Source organism: Homarus americanus, unplaced genomic scaffold (assembly GCF_018991925.1).
Source record: "Homarus americanus isolate GMGI-L3 unplaced genomic scaffold, GMGI_Hamer_2.0 scaffold32340, whole genome shotgun sequence".
Classification (NCBI taxonomy): Eukaryota; Metazoa; Arthropoda; class Malacostraca; order Decapoda; family Nephropidae; genus Homarus; species Homarus americanus.
In genome coordinates this window covers 679504-693824 of record NW_024747232.1, presented here as the reverse complement: position 1 = coordinate 693824, position 14321 = coordinate 679504, and the positions used below count along the sequence as shown (strand labels likewise).

At 36.8% G+C, this 14321-nt stretch overlaps 1 protein-coding gene across 1 annotated transcript in view; it reads right to left on the bottom strand.

The window, feature by feature from the left end:
* The window catches only part of LOC121879512 (anion exchange protein 2-like), a 128541-nt gene that overhangs the window by 16540 nt on the left and 97680 nt on the right, over nucleotides 1-14321 (bottom strand). The window contains exons 5-8 of the mRNA XM_042386170.1: nucleotides 13383-13486; nucleotides 6004-6141; nucleotides 4749-4831; nucleotides 1585-1630 (exon numbers count right to left, since the gene is read on the bottom strand). Of these exons, the coding sequence (XP_042242104.1) occupies nucleotides 1585-1630; nucleotides 4749-4831; nucleotides 6004-6141; nucleotides 13383-13486 (371 nt within the window). The remainder of the gene's footprint in view (nucleotides 1-1584; nucleotides 1631-4748; nucleotides 4832-6003; nucleotides 6142-13382; nucleotides 13487-14321) is intronic.

Sequence of the window (14321 nt, the reverse complement as noted above, 5' to 3'; positions counted from 1 at the left end):
CATTCTGAGGTTCAATACAAGTACAGTACATCTGGAAAATGTGTACATACAGGTATTTCATCTCAAATCAATTGTCTGATTTCTTATTTAAGCATGTACTGTACAATACAATATACCATAGTTTTACCAGTACTTAAGATCTGCCATTCCCAAAATCTCTTAATGTTTTTAAGGAAAACTGATTTTCTAAATTCAGTAAAAAATTTCATTACAGTACAGTACTTCAACTCCAAGCTAAGAGGCAACACATGGGATACTTTGCAGCTCTTTAACCCTAACTCCTCTCTAACAACTGAATGCTATTCTATCCTTCAGACTATTTCTTGCAACAATATGCAAATTGTAAACATTAAGGACCCTACTGGAAATAAACATCTCATGGCTCTGTCAGCTATCCTTGGTTAAATAGCCTTACTGTTTTACTATTGTTGTACTGAACCCCTACACTCTCTAAGAAATTGTATACCTGCAAAATCTATGTACAGTCAGCAAAAAAAGGTATCTGCACCTTTTCAATGTTAAACAAAACACATATTGTATCAAGAATTCTGACAAGCCCTTGAGTAATGCCCTATGTTGGTAGCCCTGCATACCATACATTGAGTTGCCAGTTACTCTTTAGCTTCTGTTTTCTATAAGATGTTTAATTGTCAGTGTGTACAACGTATTTCACATGATAAGAATAAAGCTATAAGCAAAATTTATCATGTGGTATAATAAAGAAATGAAATACAGTGTATAGCTTACAAATCGTAGTTACAGTATTTATATTATTCTTCCTTTTGGATGAGGTCTTACATTTCATCCAATAATGTTACTTTAAATCAAATATAAGTTATAATACTGAGAAGTTAAGTGAATTTCGCTTCAACTCTTGTGATATTCCTACACAGCAACTCACTTCTTATAGCTGAAGATATTAATTATGTGGGTAATACAACATATTAAATAATAATATCATAATCTGTTTTTTGATTAGGTTTGCTATGTATTATGGTTAATTTCTCCATTTTAACTACAGTATGTGTGATATACAGGATATATCATATTTGTCAAACAATGCTTCACACAATCAGAAATAACAACCTTACCAAATGAGCATGACCTCAGCCATAGTGATCATTTGGATGGCCATCAGACCAGGGATGAAGATCTTTTTTTTTTGCTGACTACACATGCTAAACCATTATCATTATAGCATCACTATTAAGGAATACAAGAGTAACTAATTCCTAAAGCAGTTGTTTTGTTAAGGTTGAACGCTATACAAGTTTTCTTAACATCCCAAAAATCATGAGGCCCACAAGTAACAAGAATAATGTTTGAAATTAAGCAAATACTAAAATCTTCTAATCTTATCACTGTACCATGAATTAGGTTTCACACAGTTAACTCCTTGTTCCCACATATTGTAAAGTGCTTGGTAGCAATAAAATTCCAATGGCTAAATTTTCAAACAATAATATCTACTAAACCTTCAGAAAAACTTTACTGTAAATAAAGTAAAGTAAATAAAGTGTGTCAATGAGGGATAAAATAATAAAAACGTACACAACATGATGGGCACACCCCTTGGTATCTTACCTGCGTCGTGTTCGATGTTCCAGGTCTGGCTGCTGCTCGTCTTCACCTACCATGTAACATATGTACATATTAAAAAAGATTCCCTTATGATAGGTAATGACCTGATTAGCTTCGGTCACTCTCGGAACAACCATAGTGTGCAAAAAAAAAAAAAAAAAAACAATATTACCTTCATTTCTTTGGTTGTAAATAAAATGGACTCTAGTACTAGTAGACCATAAACTGGTAACATCATTAGTTAGTGCACATCAAGACTTAAGACTGGGCCTCTCTGATAAGTCACAGCTACTGATAACTCATAGCCTTTAGAAATGTTTGGACCTACAGTTGCATTTTTAGCTCTACCAGCAAACATAACTGCATCTTTAAATATACCAAAACACTTGACAATTCCTTTAATTTACATTGAAAGTCGTCCTATGGGTGACCGAGAGCAACCAACCCACTCCCTGTCATAGACTGTACAGCGAAAAAAGCAAAAAAATAAATAAAAAAGCCCCAAAACAAAGACAAAATGATGATAATCACAGAATTTTATGACTCAATTTTGTACAATATTCCACGATATTAATGAATGAAACTTTAAGAATTAAAAAATATCAATACTGTATTGTATTTCACTGCCACTACAAATTACCAAGTGTATTATGCATAAAAAACTACAGGTACTTAACTCTAATATAATCTAAATATTAAAGTTATACAGTCAATCATGTTAGTTTCCAAATTTCCAAACCCCTTTCAGTTATTCATTAAAATATATGGCATACAAACCCCCTTTATAATACACTATTTTTATCCAGTATTTATCACACACACGTGTGAGAGAATTCATTTATTTAAGATTGTTATGAATGTTCCACCTTCCATTTGATGCAAGTCACATTCAAAATTATTATCTTAGCAACACCCAAATATTATAACAATCCACAACCTGTCACAATGCTGTAAGTGAAAAAGTTCAGTAAAAAAAATAAGTCCAATCACCCAACTAATAATAAAAGTGTGGTGTGGTGTGGCGTGTGTCTGTGATGTAGTCAAGACCATTCCCAAGACCATGAAATAGACCACCTTTCACAATTTTTGCATTTATGAATCACCTGAAGATAACCCCCAAGTGCTCACCTGAAGTTTTAATACCCTAAAACTATCTGAGGGTTTAATCTTTAGGTAATCCATAAAGGTTAAAATTGAAAATGGACCTGTTCGTGGTCTCGAGGTGAGTTTTGGCCACATTACTGGTATGTGTATCTATATGTACTGCACTGTATGTGCATATGCACCAGTCTTCACACAAACAAATGCATACACACATGCCATTATACACACACACATACAAACAGTATAGAGGGCTGAATATACAGTATATAGGTATTACAGTATTCAAAATACAACATCGGATAGTATTAATACATACCACAGCTGACTTCAATACATGAAGTACTGTACTTCATTTTTCATAAGTTCTTCATTAAACTTCCTGTAATTCTTGCGTCCATAAGAAAAAAATATTTATGCAAAACATAAACAGGACAAAAATGAAAACATAATTGGGAGGTTGGAAAGGGGGCTGCAACTGGGGTGGGATGTAAGCCAACAATGGTACAAGGAATTTGGAAAGGAATGCAAAACAAACAAACAGAGACAAAAACAATGGACAAACACAAAAAAGTAAGGAAAAAAGACATCACAATGCAATATAATGTGAGAATTGTGAGATATCGTAATTACTCATCCACAGTATGTGCAACGACTGGTTTGAACTTGCAAACTGATGTCGAAGAGCATTTAAAAACAGGTCCCTTTAAGCAATGCATCTCAGAATAATATAGAATTTTTCTGAATACAACCAAGAAATTCACTTGATTTATAGCAAAATACACCTGAAATTTTCTTGTTGCTCTATTGATTACGTACTACAGGTACTAAACATTTTTTTAAATACATTCAATATAAAAGTGGTGTACAAGACTGTGTATTCCTTCACTGTTTCATGATAGAAAGAAAAATCTAAATTATTTTGCAAATAATTTGGCAACAATTTATAATAAAAAAAAATCCCATATGCTGAATATAGAAAATGAATTGCTTCAAATTCTCCTGATGGCAACCAGGATACCATGCTATCAGGTAATCACAAGCCTGGAAGTGATCATAAAAAATATAATAATGATGAACTGAAGCCATGCAACAGCAATTCAAACCAATGTACAGTACTGTGCATATATGATGAACTTTAGATTAAACAAACTTCCCGCAAGGTAAGAAAATGCTTCTTTATGGGATCTGAAAATTTCTTAAATCAATAAAAATAGACATTTTGTATTCAATACCAGGTATGTGTCAGAGGAAGCATTCTGATAAGTGAGATTATATTCAGCCTCATCTCATGAATTTTCAAATTAATTTCTGGGTATTCAGAGCACTTCTTGGGACTCTGAGTAGTGAGAGACTATCATCATTATAATTTAGGGTACCCTCACAATTCTAGTACAAGTATGTACTCAATGTTCAGTCTTGTAAATGCATGGGGTAAATATAATTTGATGGGAATGCGGTAACACATTCCGACATAAAAGGAAAGGATGCTGTTCCTTGACTGGTATTACAAATTTATGAACAAATCTGTATGTACAGTAGAGGTTTTACTGGTTAGATAGTGTGTATCAAATTGGATGAAAGGAAAATTTTCAGGGAATGTGAGAAAGAAGTTCCAATCCATACATAAGATTGAGGCAGTCTAGGTCTTAATATGAGTGAGAACAAATTACAAGATTCAGAGTAATTTGCAGGTAAGTATGAGCTTATGTTTGTGAATAATTATTATATATATTACTATAGTACAGTACTATATGAAGATAATTTACACCTACTTTAGTGTCAAGGATAACTATACAATACAAATGAACTGTATGTTTTCTTCATAAATATGTTTTTGTAACATTCTGAAGTGGGTCATACCATTAAAAAAAATATAAACAAAAAGACTACTTGTATACAGTATATGCAGTTGTGTAAAAGCTTATAACAACTGTTTCAGAAAAAAAAATGACTAGTAGACAGGAAATGTAAGCAAAGGTAGAGAGGAGAGGTAAGCAGAGGTAAGGTTGGGGTACAAGGATAAGGATCAGGTTTATGATTAGACTGCCCGACCACATGCATACCGATATCAAACTGGACGCGAGTCTTCTTACGAGACGATTCATCAATATACTGAAGATCAGAATCTGTTGGTCGAATGCAAGGTCTGCAAAAAAGAAATAAATAAATTCCTCATTAAATATTTCTGAGTGAGAATAAGCAAAAATTTAAATAAATTAAAAAAATTATTTATATTAACTATACAGTATATGTGTAACTAGGCCTTACTTATTGTGCATATAAATGAAATCATACAGTTTTAAAAAATACTATAAAATAAATTTAGAAATGGGAACACAACAAATATAACATAAATGACAACACAGTAGACAAATACAGTACTGTACACAACCACAGAGTCATATGCTAGTCCGTCAATGACCTTATACTGTACATCACTAGTACCACACATGGGTAGAGTTCATTGAACAGGTAATACAAAGTCTCACGTAGAAATAAATAATGTAAAGGTATACAGTATATACTGTGCTGATGTAAATTAACATTAATAAATAAATAATGTTATTAAAGGAATTATGAGTGATGATGTGTATTCATTCCCAGAAAATTAATATTAATAAGTATTATTAAGGGTGTTAGAATGATGTTCTCTTCATTCCAGTTAACATAAGCTTAAAGTCACTCTTAAGATACTGGTTGCATCAAATGGGTGTCCATGGCTGGGTCACCAGCCTAAGATTCCCTGCACTTTCCACACACAAACAAGACTGAGTTTGTTATATTATGTGATGAACAAAGATGAAAAAAGAGTCAGTGACCCTGTAGTTCTCTGAGACATCTGCCATACTAAGAAAAAATAAAAAATAAAATAAAATAATTCAAACCATTGATCCCTTTTCATGTATACAGTACTGTACTTTGGACACCAATGACCTTCATTCCCCAAGATTTCAGAAAAAAAATTCTCTGGGGAGTCATTGCTACTAATGTTACTGTTTTTACTACAAATGATCCCTATATTTTCAGATCATCTCAGAGAACTAATAAGTACAGTAGAGTAAAGGTATGTGGAAGGACAGAGTAAAAAAGTACAGCAAGCCATTAAATGGAGTGCAAATTTGGGTGGCAATAATAATGGCATCTCTGGAGGAACTTGATGGAGGTATTGTTTAACGAAGAAGTCTCAGACAATAGACAGATAATGGGGATTACGTCACACAGGAAAATAAGCAAAGTACATATAACTTTCCAATGTTCTCTCACATGGTAAATAAGACAAACAAGAGAAATAAGAAAATGCAATAACATTAAGGTTACCTGAGTTTCGCATCCTCATCTGCCAGTAATGGTGACTGCTCCTCAATATCAGAATCAAGAACTCCAGTGAAGATTTTGCGTGGAGAGCTTGGTGGCTTGCTTGCTGTCGCCGGCTGTGCTATATCATCTTTCAAAATCCTTAGAGAAAAGAAATTGATACAAGACCAAATTTACGACGAGGGAAGTGGTGTAGTTGTTGAGTGTGTAGGTAGTGGAAAGTATCTGTGAAGTCAGATGGTAGGGAATAGTTCACAGGCTAGCAGTAAAGGAATAAGGAATATTGAAACATGGTGACTACAAAACCCAAACCACTTTATGTGCAGAAAATGGTGAAAACCCATTGTGTAGAGATAAAACAGTTCCTATATGCCTATAAACAGTACATCAATGGTTGCCACTAAAGGTGAGTAGTTTCCCTGCCATACCTCAGTAAAGTTCCAAAGTGCCAAAACTCTGGAAAGTAGTGACAAAATTCTGATTTTGTTTTATTGGACATATCACAAAATTTGCTGTATCATATTCAACCACTAAGTTTGGTAAATATTGACTGCCACTTGGCTTTTACCTTACTCTATTCTACCTTATTCACCACTGGTTGGCTCACTAGCATTGTTGGCAATTACTGGGCATATAAAGGCTCTTAAATGTTTATGTGCCAGTGTTGACCAAATCTAGTGTCTCACATTCTGCAGCTGGTTGTTTCAGCAAATCATAACTCTTGTTCCAAAGAAGTAAGTTATAGACAATTTTCTGTACTTGTGGCTTCTTTACCTTGAGGCTGTAACCTCCAGTGGGGCAGGCACCTACTAGCTCCAGATATCATCACATGACTGAGTAATGAACTATGCAGTTGAAGACGCTCACTTGGTGTACTTGGGGTGCTTAAGAGCAGATATCAATCCTTTGGACTCTTTTGGATGTTCTCAATCAACTGGCAGTCTTTAACATATCTCTGGGACCAGACAGAATGATTGCTCCAAGTGGGTGAGCCCCACACTTTTGAAGAGTGTTATGAGGGATGGACCATGTACATGATCTTTGTATAAGTCCAAGTAGTTTATCTGCATGATTCACCTTCTCACATTGATCACAGTACTTTAGTTCCTTGTCAACATATACACCCACATTGTTTTCACATTTAGTTTCTGCTTTCCTCTTCACTAAGGTATTTATTTGCCTAACACATCAGACGATTTTATTCAGCAGAGGGGACCCCGTAAACAAGCTGTTTATAATATTTCTTCATCCCGTTGGGACATGTGACATACTCCCTAACTGTTTGTGCAACCTAGGTACATCCTCATGCATTTTGTAACACTGAATTTCAGCATTCACTTCTTTGACAACTTGTATGTAGTAGATCAAGAGCTTCCTGTAATGCACAACATTTCGCTCAGTACTTAATTTGCCTGGATAGCAAAGTGTTATCTGCAATCTTTTACATGGAAGAATGAAGAGCATCTGGCTAATCATCTATGAAACAAAGAAATAATGTCAGTCCTAGCACACTGCCCTTGTCACAGGTACAGATGACGATTTCGTACTATTAATCACCACGCACTGCTTGTGGCCATAAAGTAAGTCTCCAATCCACACGAGGAAGTTCCCCGAATTCCATACCCTTCCCATTTACTTTCGAGCCTTTTTTGCGGTAAGTCTTGGGGAAATTCAAGGTGTCAATATTGCCACCGCCCTCCAGGATCTATGTCCACGCATCCAGCACCTTAAGTAATTGCATCAAGCAAGGACAACTGGTTATGAAGCAAGTGAAAGTGATTTTTTTTTGTGTCTGTGTGCATCTGTTATCCTTTAACCTGAAGTTCTCTTATTCTGTTCCCTCTTACGTTTGATACAATCTTCTAAAACCATTTTCCTTTTCTCTACATTTTATGTTCTTCTCTTTTCAAAATTACCCTTCATTTTCCTTTTGCTCATATACACAATCTAATTCTACCTGCAACCTTACCATCACAATTTTGTAATGCTTTCACTGCAAAGCTTAAACTTAAAGTCAATTACAGTAGGAAAATTAGGCACATTCTGAAAGAAAGTTTTTACCTATATAGACAGGTTCCTCTGAACAAGCTAACCACCTAAGGTCCAGTATTAATATAGGAAGAAATCATAATATCCAGGGGAAAACCTGGTAGGGTCACAGTAGACAACAATATTCTCAAATCTGCGCCAAATGGGAACTGAACCCAAATCGAAATGGTGAGTCAAGGGTGCTCTCACTCATCATCACCACCACATCAATTTTACAGACACTTCCCACACTCGCATGGGTTAGCCATGATTACCTGATGGTAGCTCTCTAATTTGCACTGTTTACTTTTACTTTTATCCTCTTCACCACTGATCGGCTCGTTAGCCGCTTGGGCGATCGATTACGCTCTGTTAAGCATTGTTGGCAAGTACTGGGCAGGCACCAGCTCCTGAATGTACCTCAACCTGCTCCAGTGCTTGTCACATCTGGTCTTGAAAGAGCTAACATTCAGTGCCGTCACAACACTTCCTGGCAGATTGTTACAAGAGTTCACAACTCTCACTCCGAAAAAGTTTGCCCTCACAGTTTTCTGGACCTGCGGCTTCTTCAACCTTGAGCTGTGACCCCTTGTGAGGCGAGCGTCAGCCAGCTGCAGGTAAGGACACTCGACAGAGTAGTGCCCTGGAGATGCTCATACACCTCAATTAGGTCGCCCCTTGTCCGTCTGTAGTATAAACTAGGCAAGTTCAGGCGCTCCAATCTCTCAGGGTAGTTGAGGTGCTGAAGTGTAGGCACCAGTCTGGTGACCCTCCTTTAAAAATTTTCAAGCAAATGACAGTCCCTAGCATATCCCGGGGACCAGACGGGGTGACAGTACTCCAAATGGGGAAGCACTTCACTCAAAGAACGTTAAGAGGGACTGACCGTATAGATATCTGAACGACCTTCTTACAAGACCCAATAATTTAATTTGCCCGATTTACCTTCTTCTCGCAATGGCCCGAGAACTTCAGCTCATTGTCAACATACACACCTAGGTCCTTCTCACATTCAGTCTCAAATAGTGCAGTTTCTTCATTCCGTTGGGACATATTATACGCCCCCTTACCGTCGGAACACCCCCGGTGCATCCTCTTACACTTCGTGACATTGAATCTCAGCAGCCATTTCTTCGACCATTCTTGGAGCTCACAGAGATCCTTCTGCAGCTCTTCACAGTCCGCTTAGTTCTTGATTTCCCGAAATAACTTGGCATCATCCGCAAACATTTGTATGGACGAGTGTACAACGTCAGGCATGTCATTTATGAAACAAACAAACAACAGCGGGACCAATACACTGCCCTGTGGTACCCCGCTTCTGACAGGTACAGATGATGATTTCGTGCCATTAATCACCACACACTGCTTGTGGTCACTTAGAAAGTCTTCTATCCACGCTAGGACATTTCCCCGAATTCCGTACCCTTCCAGTTTGATTTTCCGCCTTCCTTGGGGTACACTGTCGAAAGCCTTGGCAAAATTTAGGTATATACAGTATTGTCGATATTACCACCCCATTCCAGAATATGGGTCCAAATACCCAATACCTTGAGCAATTGTGTTAAGCAGGAGCGCCCCGGCATAAAACCGCGTTGGCAATCCTTTACAGGTTGTTTCGTAGTGTATGTTCCATTGCGGCATCTCTGATAATACTCTCAAGTACTTTACATATTATGCTGGTCAGGTTCACTGGTCTATAGTTGTTCGTGGGGTGACGATTGCCCTTCTCGAAGATAGGACTCACATAAGCTATATTCCACTCACTGGGACCTTTGTTCATCCAGGCATTTACAGAGCAGGATCTTCAGTTGCTCGGCAAGCTCGTTGCACAACTTTCTTAGCACTCTGGGATGCACCATGTCAGAGCCAGGACTCTTATGGACCTTTAGCTTTGACAGTTTATTTCTTATACCCTCTTCTGTGAACACAATGTGGGTCAGTGATGTGTCGAACTGTCTGTCCTCAAACGCTGGAAGGTTAATCGCATCCTCTCCTGTGAGCACCGAGGAAACGAAGCTGTTCAATGCCTCAGCTTTATCCTGGTCAGAATCTGTGTAACTACCATCTTCAAGCCTCAGATCTGATACTCCTATTTGCGTTTTTAATTTTGACTTTGCATAGCGGTAAAACGCCTTTGAGTTTGACTTGACCTCGCTTGCAACCAGCCTCTGGAACTCCTTTTCAGCCCTTCTACACTCTGCCTTTGCTTGGTTTCTGGCTCTTGCACACATCCTCCTGTCCTGCTCATTGTTTGACCTAACCCACCTCTTGAATTTCTGGGTTTTCTTCTTAACTTTGTCGACCGCCGCATGGTTCATGTGTAGGAATCCTCTCGTATTCCTAGAGGCACTGAGTTTGGTCTTGGGTATATATTTATCGATCAAATGGGTCACTTTACTAGTTATGATATTCAGCGTAGAGTTGCATTCTTGTGCCTTAGTGAGTCAGGCCAGTGGATACCCCTCATCTCTTCCCTCATCCAGTCATAATGTCCCTTGTAATATTTGCACCTTGGCCTGGCTTTATCTTGAACTAGGTAACAGTTAAATCTAAATGACAACATTACATGGTGACTGGTACCAACTGGGGCTAGATGTTCCAGTTTGGCCACCATACCCTCCTCGTTTGTTATGATGAGGTCCAGTGGCTTGGGAGTTTGCTCCCCTTTGTATTCATATCTAGCTCAAGGCACCAGTTCTGAAAACTTGTCATCACATGGGACTTATTGAATGCATGCCGGTACAGGCATATAATTTACACCTACATTTGTCCTTGTATCTACAACTCCTTGCATTACAGTTTTTTCTTGCATTATATCCCCTTTATATTCTAATTTCAGTGAAAATCACTCTCATCCAACTTCTTATTTTTGCTAGTCCCTTCTGTAAGTGACTCACCAAATTTTCAAAGTTACCCTCCTAACAATGGATAAGTTTATTTAGATTCAAAGACTAGAGGAAACAGCAAAGTTCAATAAGTACCTAGTTGTCACAGTATATACTTCAATGAATGGTAAAGTTACAGCAAGGTTCAATGAGAAGTAAAGTAACAGCAAGGGTGTATTAATAATACAGTTACAGGAAAGTTCAATGAATAGTAAAGTAATAGCAAGAATAAAGTAAAGTAAAAGCAAAGAAATAAATGTTCAAACACCAAAAGAGTAAGAGCAAGGTTTTATCATTACAAGAGCCACAGCAAGGTTCAATTAATAACAAAGAAACAAAGATTCAAACACAAGAGGAGTACCAGCAAAGTTCTATTACTAGTAGTATAACAGCAAGGTTCAAAGCATAATAAACAGTTTCAATGAACAGTAACAAGGTTTAAACATGTGTAGATTAACAGCAGATTCTATCACTAATATGGTAATACTATAGCAAAGTCCAATCACTAATACTGTAACAGCAAAGCTCATTGACAAAGTTCTACAGCAAAGTTCAATGACAAAATGCAGTGAAGCTCAATGAGAGTACAATACAGAAAAGTTCATTGACAAAGTACATTAAGTTCATCAACAAGGACAGCAAATTTCAAAAGTACAGCAAAATTCATTGAGAAAATACAGCCAACTTTAGTAACTGGTAGAGCAACAGCAAAGTTCAATGACAGTATACAACCAAGCTCAATTACTGTACTAGGTGGATAGCAACACAGTTCTATGACATAACAAAAGAAGTACAGAAAGAGAAAACACATGTACCATATTTACATCACTGAATAAGATTTAAGACCAACGACATGAAATGGAAATACAGAATTGTGAAGGGGACATAAGAGTGCAGTAAAAAAGATATGATGATGGGATATGGAGCTTTGGAGAGAATGGGAAGTTGAGAGAAAATTAAAGAATACACTGAAGAAAAGTCTAAGTGGGTAGACTCAGGTAGATTCTCAGTATAATACAAATGTCTACTTTGAAAATCAGACCTATAACAGAAGACAGAAAATTTGTCTACAGTATACTAAAACACTATACATTACGTAGCTTTGATAATTACAGTGGTCCCTCGGTTAACGAACGGTTCGATTAACGAAATTTCGGTTAACGAATTGGCTCCCTTAAGGATTTTCAGTTCTATTAACGAACAAAACTACGAGTAACGAAATCCTTACAACATGTACATTTTGTTGTGCGCATCAGCTGATCAGCTAGTTCGCCAATACAGTAATTGGTTCTATGTTTACATTCGTTTCCAGTGAAGTAAATATCAAGAAAGTTGGTCTCTTGAATACTTCTGCATTTTTTATATTAAAATTATTGGTCATTCTGAAATTTAGTTAACATATGGATAATATACAGTAGACAGTACAGGGAACAGTTTTTGTGTGCCCATCAGCTGATTGAATCACCCAACAACGCTTCTCAGTTTAACTTTGTTTACAGTGGAGTGAACATCGAATTTGTTGGTCTCTTGAATATTTTTGCATTTTTACATTAAAAAATTGGTCATTCTGAAATTGATAATATACAGCGCAGAAATTATTGTGAAACATGAAGAAGGCATTAGAACCAATGCACTCTGTAAAGAATATGGCATGTCATCATCGACTGCCTCTACAATCAGCTGTTTGATATGTAAACAAAGCTGCCGGTAATACGACATACACACCTCAAAGTAAGTTAAAATACAGTATTCTATAGTTTTTTTATTTATTATTGTACAGTATACTGTAATGTTTTGTTATTTCTATTACTTTTACTTTTATCCTCTTCACCACTGATCGGCTCGTTAGCCACTTGGGCGATCGGTCACGTCTGTTACTTTTCCTTTTCTTTTATCCTCTTCACCAAATGATCGACTCGTTAGCCGCTTGGGCGATCGGTCATGTCTCTGTTACGCACTGTTGGCAAGGACTGGGCATGCACCGGCTCCTGAATGTACCTGAACCTGCTCCAGTGTTGGTCAAGTCTTGTCTTGAAAAGAGCTCACACTCGGTGCCATCACAACACTGGTATACAGTACTTTGTATATACTTTTTCTGAGTTGGAACCAATTACCCAATATCCCATTGAAATAATAGATTTGTTTAACAAAATTTTCGGTTGACGAACGAATCTGTGGAACGAATTGTGTTTGTTAACCGAGGGACCACTGTACTTTAATCACAATCTGTACACTATTAACAGTTTTCTGTCCTTCATTGTAGATTTGATTTTCCAAAAAGAAAATACTGTAAATGAAAGATAAGGTCAAGTGGTGTGAAACTCTACAGTACAGTACAGTATAAAAGAAAATCTGGTTGTTAGATTGAACGTGTAAAATAGGGTGACAACCGTAGTATCTGTAGATGTGATATATCAACAAACTAATGTACCGTGTATAAAATAAAACTAAATAAATATTTCTTACCCAGGTGACCATGCCACTGCAGGTTCAGGTTCACCCACTTGAAAGGACACCCCAGGGTCATGATTTGCTGCTTCTTCTTCCTCCTCCTCCTCTCCTTCTTTATCCTGTTGATAAGTAAAAATTTCAATTTCACTGAGCATTTATACCTCATGCCTGATATTGTTTTGTTTGGGTTTACTTATTTTGTTATTTCTTGTTAAACTGAAAATTAAATTAATGTTCATAGTGTATTACAGTATTAAGAAATATATGAGGATCTGGATTTTCTGCAGCTCCTGAAATGTCAGGCAAGAACCAAGAATGTAGTGTGCATTCCCTTGATCAAGTGAGGTGCTGAGAGGAAACTGGACGATGGTGAGTACTACTTTTATTGTGATTCATTAAGAGCCCAACTCATTAAAATAAATAAATGGGTACTTTTCCACAAATTTTTCTTAGCTCATGAGTTTGTCTTCCAATCAACCTAACTAAACCTAGGTTATGTTAGCTTTTCAACTAACCTAACCTAGATTAGGCTAAATTAGGTTAGTTGAATAAAACTATCTTTGGACCTTACAAACTGTGGGAGCATATTGCTGAAAATTACACTGAGAGAAAAGAAAGATGTCAGACCTGCTCGGTATTTTTACACAAGACCTTACACTAAAGTGAAGCAGTGTATTCACCATTTCATGAATTGTGTCTCAGGGAGAAGGTGATATGAAACTGCATTTTGACAAAACTAAACATATACAGTACTGTACTGTATACAGCATAGCAGTCACACAAAGAAAGGATAACTGCCAAAAAGTTTCAATAAATGAATATATAAAAACAAGCAAACAGATACTGTACTGGATTTGGTTTTTTTTATGAACAGCATTAGCATCAACCTAAATAAATTTTATTTAGGTAATGTTTAGTGATGTTCAGATATCAAAGGTGGTCTTAACTACAGTG